This window comes from Mesocricetus auratus, unplaced genomic scaffold (genome assembly GCF_017639785.1).
Source record: "Mesocricetus auratus isolate SY011 unplaced genomic scaffold, BCM_Maur_2.0 Super-Scaffold_100013, whole genome shotgun sequence".
Classification (NCBI taxonomy): domain Eukaryota; kingdom Metazoa; phylum Chordata; class Mammalia; order Rodentia; family Cricetidae; genus Mesocricetus; species Mesocricetus auratus.
In genome coordinates, this window is record NW_024429196.1 from 51,851,779 (window position 1) to 51,875,366 (window position 23,588).

At 45.6% G+C, this 23,588-nt stretch overlaps 1 protein-coding gene across 4 annotated transcripts in view; it reads right to left on the reverse strand.

The window, feature by feature from the left end:
* E2f3 (E2F transcription factor 3) overlaps positions 1-22,776 on the reverse strand; it is a 79,277-nt gene extending 56,501 nt beyond the window's left edge. The window contains exon 1 of one of the 4 annotated variants that reach the window (XM_021225038.2): positions 22,045-22,776. In XM_021225038.2, the coding sequence (XP_021080697.1) occupies positions 22,045-22,416 (372 nt within the window). In that variant the 5' untranslated portion in view covers positions 22,417-22,776. Of the gene's footprint in view, positions 1-20,879; positions 21,158-22,044 lie in introns of those variants that run through there. The other 3 variants (XM_021225037.2, XM_040755766.1, XM_040755765.1) reach the window with 3 other exon arrangements.
* Between the last annotated feature and the right edge of the window lie 812 nt (positions 22,777-23,588).

The window sequence follows — 23,588 nt, forward strand, 5'->3', positions numbered from 1 at the left end:
CTAATGTCCTCTCCATCTAATCTGAGCACCATCAAGCACTGTGACTGTAACTGCAGCAGTCTGATGCGTGACAGCAAAGCCAGCCTCCCCTTTCCCTCGCTCACCATTTTACAGGCAGATTGGTTCTTACTGTCAGTCGCAGCAATCTCAGCACACTAGTTCTTTGTAAGCCGAGACCCCACCTTTTCTCCAGAAGGAAACACTTCACAGCTTTCTCTTTTGGCAAATCAGAGTTGCCACAATTACTAGTTTTGTGCTTGAGGCCCTTATCAAATTTAGGTTTCTTGAACACAAATGCTATGAAAGCAATCAATCTGCTAAATAGGATGACTCAGTAACTAATGGGTGGGTAGCTCATACAGTGTTTATACCTGGATGAGCTGGATGGGCTACAGACAGAAGCAGCACTTTATCATGCTTCTCATTAACAGTATGGAATTTAACTTATGAAGAGAGGTTATTTCTCTTGTATTTCTTTAATTTCTTTAATTTGGTTGACCAAGAGCTGTTAAAAATTCAGAATGTCAAACTGTGGCTACAACTACTGTATTGACATTTGAGGCTAGGTAACTCTATTGTAAGGAGGAATTGTCCTGTCTATGTTCGATTGTCTAAATATATTCCTGAACCCACCAGCAGCATCTCCCACACCCAGTTATGGCAATCAAAAATGTCTACAGACAACATCAATTCATCCGAAAGGGTAAAACCATTCCCAGTTGACCACTGATACCTTGTATCTGCTTTAGCAATCAAATGTTGCCAAAGTCCTAGAGTTTAAAAAACAAACAAATAAATAAATAAACAAACAAACAAACAAAAATCACTGTAGAGGGTTCAAGACATAACTTAATGGTTAAGAGCATTGGCTGCTCTTCCAAAGGACCTGGGTTCAGTTCCCAGCACTGACATGGCAGCTCACAATCACCCTCAATGCCAGTTCCAGGAAATTTGACAGCTTCTTCTGGCCTCTGTGCCAGGCACATGTGGTACACACATACACAGAGGCAGGCAAAACATCATACGAATAAAAATGAGAATTCTCAAAATAATTAAACTATCATTGCGAGATAATAACAAACTTTGTATCAAACCTGTTTGGCTAAAATTATTCTAAGTATATTCATAGAATATTTAAATAAAGAGGCACCTACCCTTTACATCAAAGCTGTGTTCTAGTAAAGGGATAAGGGAGACTTCTTTGACCTCAGTCATTTGCTTGCTTACCCACAGCAAGAGCCAAATTTATAGATCCTTTCTTTAAAAAAAAAAAAAGCCAAACCAAACCAACACAAAACTGTATGTGTTCATCACGTGCTTGTATGCTCTTGTGCATGTGTGTGCATGCTTGTGGAGGTTAAAGGACCACCTGAGGTACCATTGTTACCACTTTCTTTGAGACAGGGTCTCCCTTTGGCCCAGAGCTTACTAAATACATTAGACCCTGTAAGCCCCAGCATGCTTGACTTTTCTGTGTAGGTTCTGGGGCTCAACTCCACATGCTTGCCCTTGTAAGGCAAGTGCTTTACTGGCTGAGCCATCCCTCAGCCTATTGTGGATCTACTCACATCTTCTTCAGTCCAACATCTCTTCACCTTAAGAGGTAGGTCATTAACTGTCCCATAATACAGACAGTACACAGCTAGAAAAGTGAAGTGACTTGCCCCAGCTCCCATGGCACATGAGACCAAAGCGACTCTGAAGCCCGCCTTCTCTTTGGAGATTGGGTGAGAGTCTATTTTTAGCCTTCATGCCTTTTCTCACCTCAACTTCAAATTAAGATTTCCAAGTGCTTCACACCATCACTAAGAACAGAGGAATTCATGAGCCCTTGAAGGCAGGTTCTAGAGCTCAGTAGTAGAATAAAGTGACCACCGTGAACATGAAAACTTCCTGTTGCTTTGGGGACAGACCAAGTGGAAGGTGGCATTAAATCTCTGAATCCACAGGTCTACATCTGGGTCCTGTATCCTACCTGTCTACACAGCAAACCTCACCACTGCCTACAACCCAGTAGACCCTTCTTCCCCAAGTGGCCTCCCAGTATCTCAGTTCATCATCCACAGTCTTGTAGGACAAATAGAGTCACATATGTGGACCTGTGCTGCACAGAAAAGTCTTCAAGAACCATATTACTGTCTGAAACTGTTAGGAGAAATGACCACAAAGAGTCTGGCTAAGTCGGTAAAGTATTGGTAAGACATTAAATCTTAGCCTCACTGGGGGGTTGGAGAGGCTTTAAGAAGGAGACACCAGAAGATTTGGGATTCCTATTACATTAAGAGATGTCACCAAGCTGAAGTCACTCCTGCGTTTAGGGAATGCAGGCAGGGAACACTGTTCTCTACTTCATCACATTGCAACAACAAAACCCAACACTGTGCCTCGCATGGAACTGTAATTCCAAAAAAGCTCCAGACATATTTCTCCATTTCTTCCTTCAACATCTCAGTTCAGAAGCTACTGGTAGGTGGTTTGAATGCCAATAACCCAGACTCTCTGAAGAGAAAAATGTCTTGCCCATCATTCCATGAAGCCACATTTAGATTCTAGGTCTAATTTCAATGGATATCAGCACAGCTTAGCTACAGTTACAGTGGACAGATCATTTGTCAAGAATGGAAAAAGCCAGGATGCCAGGGCAGTTGTGCTGGGGGCAGGGGGATGGGAAAGAAGACATATAAGTATTAGTAAAGCCCCTGGGAAGATACAAGAACTACCTGGCTGAGCTCAGGTCAGGACTCTAGAAGCATAGGCCCCAGTGGTCACTATGGGTGCAGCCCTGGAAGGCTGACCCAGGGCCATAATGCCAGTATGAATCTAGATGGCGATCTGACAGACACTGCGCAAGGGGAGGTTGAGAATGGCATAGACATCCCAGCCTTGACTACAGACATAATAGACATGCTAACAACACTCACGTCCTCAGACTAGGAAACCATGTAGGCTTTCAAAAAATTAGTATCATAGTCATACAGTAAACACAAGAAGGTTTTGACTAGAGCCACTCTTGTTAGTGCTGGGATGGGATCTAAGGTTCTGAACATGCCAGGCCCCTAGGCGCTCTACCATGAACTGCATCCCTAGCTCCTAGTGCCTTCTATGGTGTAAGACAAAACCATATAATATGGATTAATAAGCAACAAAGCAAAACCATGTTTTTATAAATGCTTACGAGACTGATTTAAATGCCTACATTTAAATGTTGGTAAAATACACATTAAAGGACTTTGGCTATAGAGAGGGCTCAGTGGGCAAAAGTGCTAGCTCTGCCACTGCTAGGAACTGAGTTTCAAATCCCCATGTAAACCTGAACCTGCACCTGGAAGCATGTCTCTATAATCCCAAAGCCCTATGGTGAGATGGAGGGTGTTGTACACTGTGTGAAGATACATTGCTGTGATTGGTGCAATAAGCTGAATGGCCAATAGTTAGGCAGGAAAGGATAGGTGGGATTTCTGGGGATTGAGAGGAAGAGAAGGGGAAACTAAGTGTGGATGTTGCCAACAGATTCAGAACAGGTTGAGCATGCTGTTCTAAGAGGTAACTGAACCACGTGGCAGAACGTAGATTTTAAAAAATATGGGTTAGTTAAGTTATAAGAGCTAGTTAGAAAGAAGCTTAAGCTAAAGGCCCAGCTTTCATAATTAATCAGTCTCCATGTTGTTATTTGGAGGCTAGTGATCCAAAGACAGTGTGACAAGAAAGCTTGCTATAGGAGGCAAAGCAAGAGAATAACCAGGAGCTCTTGGAAGAGACTCATCTCAAACACTACACAAGTGAAGATCAACACCCAAGACTGTCCTCTGGCTTCCACACACATACCATTGCACAAGAGCACCTGCGCGCACGTGCACGCACGCGTGCACACACACACACACACACACACACACACACACACACACAATTTCTGGAAGAAAAAAAAAAGACAAACTTACTAAACACCTCCCCACCACACCAACTAAATTAGAAAAGCCCACTAAACGTGCCACCATTTCCATTCTAGGGCACAGCTTCAGCAGCTATTCTACAAGATACCTTAAATTATAATTCAAACAGATACATGGTCACAGGCTGATGTGTGACATTTGTACACTGTGTGAAGATGTACTGTTGTGATTGGTGTAATAAAAACCTGAATGACCAATAAGCTAAGCAGGAGAGGATAGACAGGAATTCTGGACAGAGACAGAACCCTAGGAAGAAAGGCAGGGTCACCAGTCAAACGTAGAGGAAGTACGATGGGCAGTATGGAGATAACAAGCTTCATGGAAGAACACAGACTAAAAAACATGGGTCAAGTCATAAGAACTGTTTAGGAACAAGCCTAAGCTAAGGTCAAGCTTTTATAATTAATAAGAAGCCTCCATGTCATTATTTGCTGGCTGGTGATCCTGAGGAGAAAGTGCTACTACAATGGGCCTCTGGGTCCATTTTATATATAATCAATACAGCACCACTAATAAATAGGATCACTTCTAAGCCTGATGGGAGCTCACTGGGCCTTGTTAGGGAGTCGACTTCAAAAGTCCCCAAAGAAAAATTACTTTCCTGATCTTCACCCAAGAAGAGCTAGAGGAAAACACCAGAGAGAAGAGGACTCCAGGGGCCACCCTATCTGGTGAGAGGGGAGGTTTCCCTCATGCCCAAACTGAAGCCAGACAGCTATGAATGTGGCCTAACATGATCTTAAACTTACTTAGACCATTATGAGGGTACTTCTAAAATAAACCGAATTCATAGTTCTTGAATGTGAACTATGCAGACAAGGTCTCTCTCTCTCTCTCTCTCACACACACACACACACACAGACACACACACACAGACACAGACACACACACACACACAGACACACACGTCACCCTGGTTTAAAGGCTCCTCTTCAGGAAGGCAGTACTTTCGGTACTTTTGGATCTCCCACAGATCTGTCACTTCTCTGGCAGCTAACAACACTGCACTGTTTTTGAAAAGGAAGACAACTCCCAGGGTTGTGTAGACATCTCCTCTGGCCCCAGAATGTGTAGGATGTTATTACCTTTGTTGTGTGGGTATTCTTTGGTTTCCATGGGGATTAGTTCAAAAACCACCACCTTGCTGTGGTCCCACATCCAGAGATGCTAAGTCCTTTACAGCCCTGTACTGGCTTCTCTCTTCCACATAACCTCCCTATGCACTTTGGTCACTCTCCTGTTACTTCATGCAATGTTAAGGCAGTTGTTACTTTAATACAGCGGTTCTCAACCTTCCTAATGCTGCTACCCTTTAATACAGCCCCTCATGTAGTGGTGACCCCCAACCATAACATTATTTTTGTTGCTCCTTCATAACTATAATTTTGCTACTGTTATGAACCGTAATATAAATATCTTTGTTTTCCAATGGTCTCAGGCGACCCCTGTGGAAAGGTCATTTGACCCCTAGGTTGGAAACCAGTGCTCTACCGTAATGTTTCGAGGGTACAGACAAGAAGAAACTGCATGTGATGAGTGAAGATGCATTTAAAAGTATCCTTGTTTGAATTTCTAGACCGGGAAGTCAGGAATATGGGAGCCTGTCTTCCACACCACAGACTCACTACTCTAAGAGCTGGGGAGTAGGGGAGGGAGGTGTTAGAGCAGCGTGAAAAACACCAGGTATCTCAACAAAACAACATGAAGGCCATACGGGAGAGGATAATGATAATGCATGTGCCCTGTGATCCCAAGACATACAGAAACACACATTAGTACACACAAAAAAAATACATATGTGCATACCACTTACAAACACTGATAGCCTAAGCCTGTAACAGAGCTGAAAGTTCCAATCTACTGACATGGTGGCTGTCCTAACATGTCAGCGCAATGCACTACTCCTGTGACAGTTGTGACACCGATATAAACAAACCTATGTTGCCAGTCACACAACAGCAGAGACAGCTGCACACCTGTGGACACACTCAATATTTGATAATGAAAATTGATGCTTACTGACTTACACATTTACCCTAGTGTGTGTGTGTGTGTGTGTGTGTGTGTGTGTGTGTGTGTGAACATCTTCACGTGTGAGGTACATATGAAAGCCAGAGACCAACTTCAGGATTTCTCTACCTTGTTTTTTAGACAGGGTCTTTCACTGGGACCAGGGGCTCCCTGGGTATGCCAGGTTGGCAGGCCAGTGTGCCCAAGGAATTTCCCATCTCAACTTTATGATCTCACACTTGAGGTTTTTTTTGTGGGTGCTGGGGATCCAATTAAGTTCCTCACATTGTGCATATGCACTTTACTGAGTTACTGTCTGCCCTATAATTATGTTTTATCAATAATTTAAGTACAGTCCTACTTACATAGTGACCAAGTCTTTTGACTGCATAAAAAGACCACACTTAGTGTTCTGCCCTCTAAGTATAATCAGTAATGCTGAGCAATGGCAGTATCATCTGATGACACATTTCACAGGACACAATAGCAGTGACAGCAGTGGGAGTGTGTCACAGGGCTAGTTTGTGCTGGATGCAATGAATGATAGTGTCCTTAGTAGCAGTTGACGAAGGGCTTTTGTGGCTATCCAGTGTAGCACTATTTAAAATGTAACAGCTAGAATCAAAAATAACAGAAATCAAGTGGCAATAACTAAATACCTTCTGGTATTTCCCATGAGTGGTCATCATAAAGAATAACAGACATCAGTATACACTGATAAGAGAAAATGTCTAGTCATGTAGAGTAAAATTTGCAAGCCAGTCTACATTCCTTTTGTATTTTAAAAACAGTTGTACTTTTATATAAAATATATATATTTGCAAATGGACATGAGATGGATAGGCCAACCTTTTATTATGTTTCCCTATGGGAAAGAAGCAGAACTAGGGGTATTTTAAATTTCCACTCCACTTTCTACTTTCTTATTAAAAATAAATAAATGTTCTAAAACTAAGTAGTATCCGTAGGTTCCTTGGACAACTGGCAATACTTCCAACTCCAAGGCCTACTCCAGAAAGGGGCTATCACAACAGGACAATACTAATGGCACCATTCAACTTTTATTCTTCCTCTGATAAGCATGAAACCATCCACGTGGTAGTATTACTACCCCAGGTAAATTAGTTAAGTATGTATGCTACGTTTATCAGATTTTGGAACCCCAATTAACACAAAGCAACCTTCCAGAACAATAAACATGTCTAAGTCTGTAAGGTGGGATCAGCACCTCTTCCAAAGGGGAATCATTCTCAGGCACAAAGACCACAGGAGACCGCCTTTCTTAAAAGGACAGTCAAGTGATGGCATTTTCATACCATGACTCACATAACAGAAGAAATGAAATAGAGACTCCAGCCAGTCAGATGGTTCAGCTGGTAAAGTGACTACCACCAAGCATGGCAGCCTGAGTTTCATCCCTCAAATCCACCATAAGAGAACCATGTCCTCCAAGTTTTTCTCCAAAAACCCCTCCACACACAACACACAATAACTAAATGAATGTAATTAAAAATAAAAATGAATACTCAAGAGCTCACACTAAGTTCTGACAAGTATTTATGAAACTCAATGATACTAAGACAATATTGCTCTATCTTTATATCTTTACTCTGCAGGTCAAGAGAAGAGAGTTCAAGTTCAGCCCACAGGGCTGGCTTCAGGAACAGTGACAGTGCTGAATCGAACTAGCCTGTCGTGAATGGCAGGTCACCTTTTCTACACTGAAAGGCAAACTGAAAAGCCAAGGAGAAAAGCAGATCCCCACATGCTGCAACCAGACAGGAAGCGAGAAATGAATACCACCTGCCCTGCCTTTCTTTCGTGGCCCCCGTAGGAAAGCCAACCACAAATGGCAAACTTCAAACTACTGCTGTGACCAGAAGTTATCTGAGCGCAAGGTGGGCAGAAAAAGAGGAAATGCCACTGGCAGAGAGACCATTTTTAGAGAAACGAGACACACCTGGATCATGAAAGACACTTATCATCTTTCCTCTGCAAGGTCAAGACTGTACCAAATACCCCTCCTAATATGGAGGTAATACGTGCTTGTAAATTAAATGGTGGCTACTGAATGGACAGGTTTAGTCCTGTTTGAGGCTAGAACAAAGTAAAGTATTTTTGTCAATCAGATTTGACCTTTTCTTTAAAAAAGAAAAAACCCATCATCATTTAAAATAAAAACAAGGAACATTGCTTTAAAAAAATCAAAAACAAACAAACAAAAAAAACCCTTTCCCCCTTTTATGGTACTGGGGTTGGGCACGAGGGCCTGTACAAGCTAGGCTATATTTCCAACCCTTTTTTCTTATTTATAAAGCAAATGTCTTAAATCAAAAAATTTAGGTTCTATGATTCTCATTTTAACTTATACAATGGTAATGAAATATGTAAGCTGATTCCCAAAGTTTTCATACAAGGTTAGTGTGGTGTTTATTTAATACCTTGGTTTTTCTAATGAACTGGGATGGGACAGAAATTGCATGGACATTTATCCTGAGGCTACTGTGAGCCCAGTTCCCTGCTGGACGCTTTCCCATGGTCTACCGTTTCATTACTCCTCACAATATTTTTAAATACCCAAACTACCCAACATGTAAGGAGAGCCACCATTCCATTTCCAAATAAGCTTTGTTAGCTTGGCTGGCAATTTGATTACACATATAAAGATTTCAATGGGGCCAGATAAAAGGACAGTTCAGAAATTAAAGTAAGAAAAACAACAGTCAAACAAACATCCTACAAGTGATCCGATGGCCGGGCATAGGCCTGTAATGGTCATTTAGGAGACGAAAGCATCGGTTCAAGGTCATCACTGACTATGTATTGCGCTGAAGAATAGCCTAGGCTACATTAAACTACTTCCAGATGGGAGAGGGGGGAAGTCTCCAGACAAAGGAAGTACTTTTATGTTTACTGATGAAAAGCCAATGAAAGACCAAGAATGTCTGTTATGGGAAACCATTCCAGTCATCCCACTTAAAGCATGGTTGGAGCCGGGCGTTGGTGGTGCACGCCTTTAATCCCAGCACTCAGGAGGCAGAGGCAGTCGGATCTCTGTGAGTTCGAGGCCAGCCTGGTCTACAAAGTGAGTTCCAGGACAGCCTCCAAAACAATACAGAGAAACCCTGTCTCAAAAAAACAAAAACAACAAAAAAAACAAAAACAAACAAACAAACAAACAAAAAACCCAAGCACAGTTGGATCACGTGTCGCCATATTGAATTACCTTGACATACCCACATTTGTAAACTCTGATGCTTCAATCTCCACACAAGCGTGCTTGATACCAGTCAAAGCCTTGTGTTCTCCCCAGGCCAGCCCCTCTCAAAGCACTGACTCACACACCAGTAAATGAAATAGTCTGCTGGCCCCCAACACCCAAGTTTTTGACTCATTGGGTCCTGGGGTCCTGCATGAAAACATTCTCAACAAGTTCCAAAGTGCTTGTTCATGACCCCTCATCATCAGCCACAACTTATGAGACGCATCAGAAACAATAACAGAAATGGGTATTTATCGCAGGGCAAATTGTTCATTAGTTACAAGGCCACATGAGGACAAGGAAGATGACACACTGGTCACGCTGCCATACCTGCCAATAAAGTTAAATAACTCCTGCACCCAATGGCTGACACTGCCACCTGGGAAGGTAAGCACAAAGAGTTGCTACAGAAATTAGAGCTGTAAAGGGGATAGCTGCTAACTGCTCAGCTGGCCTGAAGGGGAAGCCCACTGAATAACAACTACAATATAGAGGATGAAGACAAGGATTTCAGAGTGTCCAGCTACAGGCAAAGCCGCAGCCTGAACGTAACAATAACTGCTTGCATCCTCATAGGGCAAAGGGACGCAGGAACTAGGATTTTTCACATGGAACAGGGGAGGAAATAGGCTGTAGAGGGAAGGTATATGCCCAAACTATCAAACTGTGAGTGGCAGAGCTGGGCTTAAACACCAAGTGGAGCAGTTGACCTAAGCAGGCCTCTCTTAATTGTCCACTTATGCCAACGATAAATGTAAGTTATTTCTCCAAACTGCAGACTTTGAGCCTTTCTTTTCCGAGTTCCAGCAAATTAATATTATGCTGGTCACAAAAGAGACAAGATAGACCTTCAGTCAGCCACACAAACATCATCTACCAGGAATGGGAGCAGTAGGCTATAGCCGCGTACCACAGGGCGGCTGGGCATTTCAAAGTGAAAATTCAGGATGAGGAAGAACTTACTTGCAAATCTATGCCATTTAAAAATATTAAAGCTACATTGTATGTATATATATATATACACATATGTATATATACACACACACTTAAAAATATTAAAATTACATGTACACACACACACACACACACAACACACACACGTGAGGCCAGGAGGTAATTCAGTTGGTAAAGTCTCGCCATACAAGGCTGAGGAATAGAGTTCAAGTCCCAGAACCCAAATTAAGAAAGCTAAGTGTGGTAGTGAATGCTTGTTACCCTAGCTCTAGGAAGGCAGACAAGTGGATCCCTGAGGATTAACAGACAGCCAAGGTAGCCTACTTAGCAAGTTTCAGGCCAACAAGTGACCATGTCTTAAACTTCTAAAAGGGGAGATGACACCAGAGGAACAACACCTGAGTTCGTCTACAAAAAGTTTTATAGCATATATAGAAGAGATCCACATATGATCACTGTATCTTCCTGTTCTTCAAGGTCTAGTCCAGTGATTCTCAATCAGTTGTGGTTTTGCTCCTAAGACGTTTAGCAATGTCTGGAGCCAATGGTGACTGTGACATCTGCCAGGATGCTATAGGCATTTAAGAGCAAGGAGGCCAGACAAACTAAGTATCCAAAATGCACAGAACTATCTTCGTCAACAAAAAAAGTACCTCGCCAAGATGTTAACAGGAATAAGAGCCCACTTTATTTCAAACCTCTCCAAGACTGCTTTGGGGTCCTCCCTGGCCCCTAAGTTCAGGTGACTTGAGAAACACACTGCTCTTTTCCTCACTACCTTGTACATTATGCTCATCATTAGAGACCGCCATTCCTGTCTACTAAGGCCTAGAGGGCCAAAAAGACAAATTAATCACCTCTTGACTCCTACCCCCCAGAGTACCAGGACACACACACACACACACACACACACCAAAAGGCAGTTTTCCTGGAAGGTTAGGCCAAAACTGAACACTTCCTACCTTGGGAAGTGGGAAGTGCCCTGGAGTACAATTCCTGTTTCCTATCAACACTATCTCATTTAATCCTGCTGACCAGCCAATGAGACCAGATCACTATTTTTGGTAAATGTGTCTCACCGATGTAACTGGTGAAAGGTCACATGCTGGTGGGTGGGAAGACATGTTTCTAGAGTCACATCGCCAAGTCCCACGCTCCTACCATACCCCACTGCTGTGTCATGGGTCTCCAGGGCTGAAAACTCACGTTAAAGACTATTCTCAGAATCAGGGTGTCTGAGATGCTAACATGCAGGGCAGAACTGCTGGAAACCTTATGGCATCATCAGGGTGATTGTTACACACTCTGCTACCCAATAGAGCAAAAACAAATTAAGTAGTGCTGCAAACAGGCTTCAACATGGTTATATATTTAAAAAAATTAATTATACATTTAGAATCTACTTGGATCTATCATCCAAAACACTCTCATCATTTAAAAATTGCAATTTGACACAGCATAAAAGTTTTGAGATTATTTGTTTTCCTTATTAGTAAAATCAAAAGAACATAGCAAATTATGAAGGGGCCACACTGGTTTCAGACGTAATTACATGACCTTATAAATGGCTAAACCACTCAAGGCAGCTGGAGTTGGTGCCTGGACACAGCAAACTCTCCCAGTTTGCTCTCCTAAACTTAGATCCTCAGTCATTTGGCAAAGTCCTTGTAACACCTTGGGGTTTTATGTGTGACCTGCGTATTTATGGGGGTGTATTTGTGTGACTGGATGCATGTAGAAGCCAAAGTCTGGCGATCGGGTGTCTTCCTCGACCACTCTCCATTTTATTTCTTCTTCTCCTCTCCCTCTCCTTTCAGACAGGGTCTCACTGAGTAGCTCTGGCTGGCCTGGAATTCAGAGATATGCTCTCCCTTTTGAGTGCTAGGATCAAGACAGGGGCACCATACCCATGTCCGCTGTAATTGAAACAAGATCTCTCAGAGCCTGACGCTCACCAGGACAATGAGCTCCAAGGATCAACTCCAGGGATTTCTGCCTCTTCAGAGCTGGGATTCAGACATGTGCTGCCACGCCCGACACCCTGTGGGTTTCTTGGAACATATCTTTGGATGGTTTGCTTTGCGATGACCTAGAAATCCAGAAGCAGGTACTGACACAGTAGGCACAAACAAAGGTCTTCAGGTTTACTCTTATCTGCGATGGATGATGGACTAAAGCATCGTATATTCTATAAAAGACCCTAGCCTGCTGGAGAACCTTACCTTGTATTCTTGACTGCCTAAATATTTCACAAGATCAGGCATCATGCTTCCAACTAAGGATAGGGATGGAACCTGGAAATCTTTCCCTGAATCCAATGCTTCAGGCAAAACTCACTACACGTTGAACATCCCTAATCTGAGACTATGAAAGACTTTGAGACCCCTGAAACTTTGAGTGCCAACGTGTCTCCACAAGTGGAAAATTCCACATCATAAAATGGTTTCCTACACAAAATTATTAAAAGCAAAGTATAACATTTCCTTAAAACTATGGCAACAGCACAGATTGTGTTCAGACCTGAGTGTCATTCCTAAAACCATCTCATTATTTATGTGCTAATGTCACTGTATTAAAAAAGAACACCCCCCCCCACTTGCCAGGTAGGGTGTTCTCCTGCAATCTCAGCATTTGGGAGGTGGGGGCAAGGGTCAGAGTCACCCTCTACCACAGTTAGGTGAAGGTTAGCTTAAGCAATAAATGACTGTCTTAAATAAAACACCTCCTGTCCCAAGCACTTGATAAAGATTAGTCAAGCTGCGTAGGTAAAACACTAACTTATTTCCTTTGGACAGGTATTTTGGTTTCCTGCTATGTACTTAACCCAATGCCAGGCCAGGGGATAAAGAGGAAATAAGCTGAGAGTCTGGGGCCAGGCTCCATGGGTTTAATTTTGGTTGTTCCACTTATTATCAGGGCCCTAGGCCAGCCCCTTAACCCCTGGCAGCCTGCTTCCTCCTGCATGGAACAAGGATGGGAATAACGCCCACTTCATAGGTTGCCATACAGACACTATGCTAAGACGAGGAAGGCACTTGGTCTACTGCCCTCGATGCCCACTGGCACTCCATAAACACTGGCTATTATTATCCCACAGACCATCGACTACAGAGTCAAATCTGGCCTAGAGACCTATTTTGCTTGGCCCGCACATTTTCCTTTGCAATCAAACCAACATTTAAAAACGGGTAGATTTTAGACTAGTCGGCTATCTGGCAGCACACATGAGAACCTTGGCCTCTGCCATCCACAACCGAAGGTGACGGCCCTAGTCACTCTTCTCTCTGTAAGCACAGCTCTGTCTGACTTACCCCTACCTCCAATGTGTCCCTTACCTCAATTGTTCATGAAAGCAACAACCCATATTCTAGACCAATTCTTTTCTTTTTTTTGAGACAGAGTCACCTTAGCCCAGACTGACCTGAAACTCAGCCATTCTACTTTACATATCCAACTGTCATTATCCCCCATACTGAGCAGTCCTATCTGGTGGCCCTCATGCTAACCAACTTCCTGCTTCCCTACCATGGGTTCAAGTCTCCTCAGTCTAGTCAAGAATGTTCAACAGGCAGCACATATGAAAGCTGTCTGGGGCATTAAAGAAGCTAAGCTTCTTCTCTCCACCTGGCCCGAGGGTCCAGCATGTTTTCACATTGTCTGGGGCATTAAAGCAAAGCCACATCTGTATCTTGTCCTCAGACACTGTCAGTCAGGATAGGGTCCAGGTACCTTTCTTTAATTTAAAGATGAGGTCTCATGTAGACTGGGTGGCCTTGAACTTAATATATTGCCCAGGCATTTACCGTCCTGCTTCTACTTCCCAAATGCTGGTTTTCAAGGTGTATGCCACCATGCCAGAATTCACCCAAGAACATTTTAAGGTATACATGGATGTGCTCTGAGACCAGCAGTGCAGAAACCATGGCCTCTGGATCTGAAAGTCCAGTGAAGTATAGCGACTCTCATTCGTTCCACGGATACTTCTCGTCTGCATTGTACAAAGGACTAGATGAGTTACTCTTGTTTAGTCGTGCTTGCAGATCGACTTGTACTTAAAGCTTGTCTCCCCAAACAGACTGTACATTCAAGAGTGGGCAGATCCCCTGCCATATCCTTCTCTCGTATCCCCAACAGAGCTAACGGGGTGCCAAGCCCATTGGAGGCATCTAATGAAAATGCCTCTTCTCAAACAGTTCATTCCACACCCAAAACGCTGAGTGCATGCAGAACCAGCTACCCTGATCTCTGGGCAGGAAGGCTTGTTTGTGAAAGCTGAAACCAAGAACAAGTCAGATATAAGGGAGACTGTGATGTTCCAGGAGAAAGCAGAAATCACCTGGGGAAGTGGTTCAAGGCTTGGGAAGGCGGGGGATTCTGCATAAATTTTCTTCAGGTGGGCTGGAAGGACCGATGAGAAAGGAGCAGGGCAACAAAAGGAGAAAAGATCAGGGTAACCAGTGCTTCAGAGAGCAACCTGTGTCCACCCAAAACACCCACAGGGGGTCTCCACGTAGCAAGCCAGGGAAAATAAGGTAGGAAAAGTCAGGGAAACAGCTGCAAGTCACTTGGTTAGAAGTCACTTTTCAAGGCTGCAAGTCTAACCCGCTATGAAAGAGGCAAAGGGAGCCGAGGGAACAGGAAGAATGTGAAATGAACAACGCAGAGTGTGGCAGCACATATCTGTGATCTCAGCGCTGGTGAGGATCAAGAATCGAGACCAGTCACAGCTAGATAAAGAACTGGAGGCCAGTTTGGGCTACATAAGACCATCTCAAAACCAAAACCAAACACAGAGCAATGAGAAGAAATGGCTTAGTGGGAAGGTAAGAGGCCTCTCTGGTGAGCAAGACACATTCCCATCCTCACTTACAGACCCAAGGAAATCTTAAGCTAGTTCAAGCTCAGTATCCACGATACTCCAGTTTCTGAACTAGTCTTAGATCATGGCTTTCTGCACAGACATGAAATTATATTAACAGCGCAATTAGCATTCCTCGTGCCATTTCACCAACATGTTCCATCAGAGAAATAAAGGTTTTATTCATAACATTTAGTACTGCTGATTGTACTATGACAATAAGAAACTTATTCTTCTCTTTCTCCTCCCAAGTCAATGGGCAGCTTAGAAAGAGGTTAACAAAGACCAGGGGCCCAGTGACAGCACTAGGCAACATCCACTGTAGGATACACTCCTCCCCCTCCCAGGAACCATCATTCTTAGAGGGGCAAATGGTTTGGAATGAACACTAATGGGTAATGAAAAAACCAAGACACACAATACAGTGCAAGAGATGGCCACAAAGGGCCTGGCAAGCCTATCACACCTCTGTGGGGCACTGGCTCAAGCACCTCCCAGACATCAACTCGTTTCTTCTCCCCCCTTGTGAGGACTCCCCCACTCCAGAAAGATGAGCAAATCGAGGAAGGTACCATACAGCTAGCAGGTGGAGACAGAAAAGGAACCCAGGCACTCCAGCCTCCATTTAACTTTATACCTGTCTCTCACACACTACCTTTTAGTAGGAGAGCATGGCTTTTGTACTCAAGCCACCATCTTTGCAAAGAAAGGCCGAATGTGGCATGGCAAAGGTGATGGTTAAGACTTGAGGATGCTGCTCTGGTTATGTTTCCCCAAAGTCCCACCATAGGAAGGAGTGAAACATACAGACCCTGTCTGTGTTCACTGCCTACAGCCAGGAGTTCAGAGCCACACACAACAGATCCTGAGACTAGAGCAGGATGGAGCTGTTCTCAGCAATCACTCAAAAGCATTCTAGAAGAACTACAGGGTTCTCCAGGGCAGACTGGCAAGAGCTGGCAGGGAAGGCCAAGGGCATTCACCTCCTCCAGCCATCAAATGTGCTTCCAGAGGAACTCAGCTTCACTGATAACGGGGCTCTCATCAATTGCTACTCATGGCTCACAGGAAGTCAGCCCTTACGCACACAGGGGACCTTCCTGGCTTGCGGATTACAGATAAACAGATACCCCTGTCCCAGGGCAGGCTGTGAGCTGCAACCATGTTGGATTATGTTTCACTTTCCGGCTTCAGAGCTTGAAGCAATTCTATTTTTAAGCTTTCTCGATTCCACAAGTAAAATAAGGTCATTTTAAGAAAATGAGCTTTTGCTTTAGACAACTTCCTCTGAAAGAGTTAACTGATCGGCCGCTTTGACACATCAGAAATCTTCCTGGAGCTAACCACAGAGGAAGAGCCTCTTGGTCAATGGTACAATGCAAAGGCCCAGGGAACCTTGCGAAACCATGTCTGTCACTTAGGATGTGGATGGTTCAGGACACTTGCTGTGATGTCCCTCTCCCAAGAAAGTTTCAAAGATCCCTTTAGGATGTTGTTAATTAAGTAAAATCATCTCCCTCCGGGTACTAGAAATGTCATGCCTAAAGAATAATAATTTGAATTTCAAACAACAGATCAAGCTTTAAAAAAATACTGCTACCACTATTTAGGAAAACCTGTCATTCCTCTCCATTTAAAAGTCCGTTTCACTGAGTGTCTACAGCAGCCTTGATTTCTTAGCGTCTCTGGGAATAAGTTGTGACTTCAGAACTGGTGGTTCAAAGTGCACTTCTTCATGAAACCCCAGAGTAACACTTCTGATGGTAACTTAAAAGCTGTCCACACACCTAAGTCTCCCATGTAGGGCATCTAAGACAGTTAACCCTCTCCTCACAAAAAGAGCTGTTAAGGCAAGAATCTTCAGTTTCCGTTCTGGCCTGCCCCCTGCTGCCTTGTGACCTTGACTGAGTAATGTAACTGTAGTGGGCCTTTAATTGTATCACCTACAAAGGAAACCAGGTTGGATAATAAGAGCTCCGTTTTTATAAGCTCCCACACTATGACTCCCAAACCATCACACTTATCAAGTAGTGAATATGCTGACCTGAAATACTGGCATCAAGTTATAAGAATGCTGCGTGGACATTATAAATGGCTCCTAACAGTTGGGCTGCCGCAGAGAAAGCAAACGGAAGCCACTCATTCTTGTTTTATCTTCTGGATTCAATCAGCTATCTTCTCACTGGCTTCATCCTCAAGCTAACACAGCTCCTGTCTTACATTACAGGGTAGAAACACATTCTCACAACTTAAATATTTGAGGTGAACATCTAAGGGAAAAGTATGAGAAGAAATAAACTAAACATCCCCCTACTGGAAAACCACCTAAATAATCCCACTGTATTAACCCTACCCCCACCTTGCCAGTCTCCTGAGTGGTTGCTTTCTGGCACCTTCTGTAGTATACCCCTTCTCTGTGTGAGAGTGTTTTCCCAGGCATTCTTAGAAGGCAGACAGGATGGAGAGGGGGAAGGCCCTACACATCTGTGGTTTCCCATTTATCTAGTCTTCATAGTCCTGTGAACTATCACTGGGCAGGGGCTCTTTAGCAACTGTAAACAGTCCATGAAACACTATAACAACCAAGAAAATGTACCTCAAAGAATTCAGGAATGTTCCTTTCAGCAAGGTGGGGTGGAAACAGGAATCTTTCCTTCTTGCACTATTTCAGTTACCTTCACAGATCTTGGGGTACTCATATATTAAGTAAATGGTCTTCACCCATCCTGATTAAAATACTACTAAAAAATAGATGGGTGAAAAGAATTGGAGTTGGCTGATTTGGGGCAATGTTTATACCCAGTCATATGGACTATTTATATGAATCAGGGTAAGTTGGAGAAAATTGCCAATTGGAAAGGGACTAAAGCGGTGTGTGTGTGTGTGTGTGTGTGTGTGTGTGTGTGTCTGGTCTCACTGGAGATGACAGTAGAGAAAAGTTAAGGGGAAACTGCTTTTTATTTCTAAGACACAAAATACCCCTCTCCCCCTGCCAGTCTTTTCACTCTCCAGGTGTTAGTATTTATTCCTAAGTCCTGGGTAGACAGATATTCTTTTCCCAAGTTAACTTTACACCCCACGCCGTTAAACTCCACACACTCTGTCCTCCCTCCAAGTATTATACAAGGTGGTGATTTTTAGAAAAATCCACATTAAAAAAATCCTTTCCTGTTCTCATGCTTGGATGCTTTAGCTCAGTTAAGGGTGCTTTGTTCCCAGGGATGATTAGGGTGGCGCCCTCTGTACTGATTATAGTGGAGCTATTTGTCCTGCCCACGTCTGGGCATTGCATTATATTAAAACTTCCATTTTGGGGTATGTAGTGACTAAAAATTCTCTCCCAGCTTCAAGTTGGCATCCACCATACATCTCAGTAGAAGCAAGATTATTGTATGCAGAACCACAGGAACCCACATTTTTCTTCTTTCAAACTTGTTCAGGAAAAAAACCCTGCTGAAACAGCATCTATAGTCCTCCATTCTCAGATGAGATTTATTAGGCATGGAGGGCTCCTTTGCAATGTACAACCAGCAGGTTGCTATGACTGAATTAAAGTCAATCTGAAGTGATAGGCTACTGCCTCTTGCATTGACAGATTGTCAATTTTCTTGAAATTACATACCACTTTAGAAAACTTATGATCATTCTGCTCATATAGGTAAACAAAGGGACAGCTATGTATGCGGTTCCTGAGTTATAAAAATACTTGATTTATGAAGACTAATTTTATGCAATAGCTACTATTTGCCAGGCCTTGTGCTTAAGTATTGTTCATGCATTTTCATATTGCTTTTTAAAATCCTCAGTTAGAATTACTACCATCCTATTTTATAGAATAATGAACAATTCTGACAGATTAAGTTATTTGTCCAAACAGCAGACAGCTTGTAAATGAAGACAGGAAGCTACAGCTAATGAGAAGGCAAGACACTTGCTCTGTCAAGTTCTCAAATGTTCTGGATTTGGAACTTGAAAGTAGACCCAGGTGGGTCTTAGAACTGTGATACCTGAAGAAACCCCCATCTCTTCTTGAATATAAAATGTTTGAATGATACTATTTTGGTTCATTTGACATACCTTCCCAACCTTCATGCTTAGGGGAAAACATCAATACAATTCCAAAACACAGGGTGGTACATGTCTTTAATCTCAGAACGTAGGCACTCGAGTCAAGATCAGGAGTTCAAGGTTACAAGAGACCCTGCCTCAAAAATAAAATAAAATAAATTTCAAAACTGAACTGAAAGCCTACTGAAATACTGATAAGAAAAAAAAAATCAAACATTGCTTGCAATACCGAGGACTTTGTATACACTTGGGAGATAAACTTCATACCCCTCCCAGAAGATACAGCACTGAAATCGTAGATTAACCAGTGATTCAGCATACATTACAATCTTACATAAAATGACTTCTGAATATGTATAAGAAGCATTTATATCCCTATAATGAAACATTATTTGAGTACCCAAATTCAAAACAATCTATACTCCTGGAATAACTTTATGGCAAGAAAGCTAATAGTTTAGAAATAACTTGGAAGACGATGAAGGCAATATTTTTGTATTTTAAATACTTAACTACAGTGAACTACACATAAATCTGGTTAGACAGTCTTGGTGACCTGGTCCAACAAATAGTCTAAGTTTTTTTTAAAGAGCAATCTAGTAGTCTCACAATTTCCTATTATCAAAAATAACGTTCCCTGCAACCCTGAATCTAATCCAAGAAGCATGTCAATAGCCAGTTGTTCCAGGTTATTTATGATATAGGAACCGATTGTGTAGGGGGAAATAGGCTTATTGTATGGTCAAGCATGTGTAATCAAGTCGGCAAAATTATTTACTGCTAATGAGAGCATGAAATATTCTGTGCCCAAGAATCTAGCACACTGGATACTGTATGTGTAAGCAGGTACTGTACTTGGCTTCCCCCCTGCTGGCAGACCCTAGTCACTAAAGGATGAGCCTCTTTGACTGGGACTGTATCACACATCCCCAATAAGTATCTCTAGGCTGGAAAGCACTAAAGATCCAACCCAGGGCAAAATTATGAACAGAAAAGGAATTTTTAAAAATTAATTATTTATCTACCCACCCCATCTCTCAAAGTCCTATATATGTGCACAGACTTTCTTCTTAAAAGACCCCAGAGAAATACTGATTGTGCAAAACAAAACACATCTAGACCTACATCTAGGTGAGGTCCTCGACTGGTATTATCATGCAACCACAGATAGCTAAGTCCGGGTGGGTTCTAGCCTGATCTGTGCCAAGCCTCAACACGAGGGTGAAGACAGGAGGCATGGAGGAAGGCATGCAGGAGAGAAAGGAAGAAGGGGAGACCTCGGGGCCACACTTCTTTCTAATAGCAACAAAAAGGGAAGCCGCATACTGACCTAAATCATCTCTCAAAGGCGCTTTATAAATTACAGGGACAAAGGGAGGGGGTGGCGGGTGGCCTGGGAACCCCACAGACACCCTACCCTCTGACCCGCCCCCTCCCCCTTCAGCACAAGGGAAGCAAGACAGAAGGCAGCTCAACTCGGCCACGGGCATGAAGCCCTCATCTGGGTTTCAATTGCCCATCCATCCACCCCCCAAAAGAAACACACGTAAACAGTATACCCACCCCGGGGGCGGCCACTCCCGCCCCGGGGCTCCTAGAAGCGAGGCCGGGGATTTACTTAGTTAGATTTTTCTTGCTTACTCATTTCCCTCAAGCACCCAACCCCCCGTTCCCACTCCAAAACCCCGCTCGGTCGCTTATCCTCCGGCTCGGGGCCCCCGGGGATCCCGGGTCCCCGCGGGGGTGGCTCGGACCCCGCGCCGACCGGGTCACTAACCTGCTGCTGTAAGGGCATTTCCGAAAGCAGCCTGGCTCCGGGGGAGGTGGGGGGCCGGCTGGAGAGGGGGCCCGAGGCCGAGCGGAGCGGCGGCGCCGGGCGAGGGCGGGCGCCGTGGGGGGGTGGGGACGGGAGAGGGAGGGTGGCGGTGCTGGGTGCGAGGGCGCCGGGACGGTCCCAGGCCTGGGAGCCGGCGAGCAGGAGGAAGTGGGTGCCCCCTCTCCCCCTCCAGCGCCCCCTCCCGCCGCCACCTCCTCCCCAGTCACAGGCGCGTCCTCCGCGCACGTGTGCGAAACGTCACCGGCGGGTCCCGGAGAGAAGGGACAGATCCTGGCGGCGGGACGGGAACCTGGCTGCCCCCGCCCTCCGTCGCCGGGGGGCGGGGAGGGGGACAGGGCGGGGAAGGAAGGGGCAAGGGGAGAGGCGGGTCAAGGGCAGGCCCGGGGCCCGGTGAGCAAGGCCCCGGCGCTCCGGCCACGCGGGCGCCGCCGCTGCCACCGCGGAGATGCGCCCAGGCCGGAGCACCCGCCTGCCGGCCCCTTGTCGCAGACAGCGCGAGCCCTGGCCCACCCGGGGCTCTCAGCTCCACCTCCCCCACCGAGATACCCCTCCACCTCCCAGATCCCCTTTGTTGCCGGGAGCTAGGTCCCCAAAGGTGCTAGGCACTGGAGCCCCTACGCTCGGAGCACGCCTGTAGGACCCCCGGCCGCCCAGGGGCAGCAGAGGCCGAAGGGGAGGCAGGCACGCCTCGGGTCCCCGGTGTACATCCCCTGGGGTCCCCCACTCTCCAGTGCACTACACCCTCCCCCACCCCCTTCTCCATCCGGGGCGTGACCCCTTCCTACGCCCGAGAAAGAGGAAGCTTCGAGTTGCAGGGGAGGGGAGAGTGGGGGTAGGGAAAAGTGCAGGAAAAGAAGGGGGGGCGCGAAAAGTTTTGGAGTGTTAGATGTGGTTCGCAAAGAGGGACTCCCCACTGTCCCGCGCGCCTGCCCAGGTCCCCAGGTCCTCCCAACGCCCGCAGGGAAGCACCCCAAGTCTAACAATAAGCACACGCTGGAGGGACAGCTACGAGGCCCACGATGCTCAGCCTCGCGCTCTCGCAGCCACCGCTCCCGGGAGCCCGCCTCCCACCTGGGCCAGGGACGTTGCGGAGGGAGGGTATTACCGGAGGGCCGCCGCCGCCGCCTCGTCCTGGTGCTGGTGGCTGCTGCAGCAGCCCGGCTCTGCTGGAGGGTCCTTGTGGCGTGGTGTAGATGAGGCTGCCGGCGGCCGGCTCCGCGCCGGGGACACTGGGGAGAAGGGGGCCGGCGGCCAGGGTGCTGCTTTGGAGGGAGGTGGCACAGGACGTGGTGGAAGGGTTCGTAGTGAGGATCTGGATGTACGTTCCCGGGGCGGCGGCGGCGGCGAAGCCGGGGCTGGCTAGCAGTGCCCTTTTGTCCATGGAGGCTGCAGCGGCGGCGGCGACGACAGCCGCCCCCTCCCCACCCCCGGCGGTCACCAGGTACTGCTCCAGGGCGGGCTGGATCCCCTTTCTCATCTCTCGCTCCTGCTCTTTTTTAGTGTTACGATATATTAACGTATTGCTTTCAATTTCTTTATTATTTGCAGTCGGAGTTTCCAAGTCTCTCCTTCTCGCCTCCCCTCCCGGCGCTTCCGAACCCTCTCTCTCTCTTTTCTTTTTATTTTTCCGCACCGCACAGGTCCCGGGGCCAAAAATAATCGGGGGTCTGGAGAGAGGAGGGTCCCGGCCGCACGGATATCAGGCCCCGAGGGGAGATGGAGGCGTCGGGGGCAGCCGATGCAACGGATTGCGAGGCGGCGGCGGCAGCCCGGGTGCTGCGGCCGGCAGCTGAAAAATGGCTCCAGGAAGCTGCTGCTGACAATGAATGAAGGGATACGGTTTACGCGCCAAGGTCCTCCCGCGAAACTCAGATTTCCCGCCGGCTTTTCAAACCACATTTGCATATCTCCGCCCCTCAACCCGCCGAGGACTGTTCCCACAGTCCATTGGATCCCTGTCGCCATACTTCAATACCAATCCAGGAGCGAGGTCGCCACTGGCTGGTTTCCATTGGCTGACATACATCATGGTTACCGGGGTGACCCGGGCTCTATTTGCATATCCCAGCCTGATTGGCTGGAAGCAGAGCAGGCTTCCTAGGAGGTGGGGCAAAATCCTACTCTCCCACGGAAAGCCACACCTACTCCAGGCCCCTCCCTTGTTCCCTCCCGAAGGGTTGGCTCTGATGACCTGGGCAGGGACTCTGCCTCGCAGACTCAGTGTCGATCTAATCTTGAGCGCAAGTTTCGTTTTTGGAGATTGTCAAGGTGACACCCTCGGAAACTCCTTTTCCTTTAACCAGTGAGTGTAGTAAATGAAGAACTGCTATAGGTTCTCCCAAATAACGTGTCAAAAGCAAGTTGGACCCGGCCTGGCAGGTGGAAAACTGAGCCCTTTAAATCCTGGGTTTCTTCCTTCCTGAAATCCAACCAATGGCGCGAGAGCGGATCCGGAGGCCAAGGATGATAGACAGAAGCATGTGGGCAGACAGAATCGTGGGGGTAGAAGGTTCAGCTGACGCGACTGCAGGAACACTTTAGTTCATATTCCAGATCATTCCTGGTAGCTTCGTGATTAGCCCGAATTGGGTTTAAGTAAAAATTAACTTTTTGTACAGTGAATGCGTACAAACTCACAGGTTTGAGTCT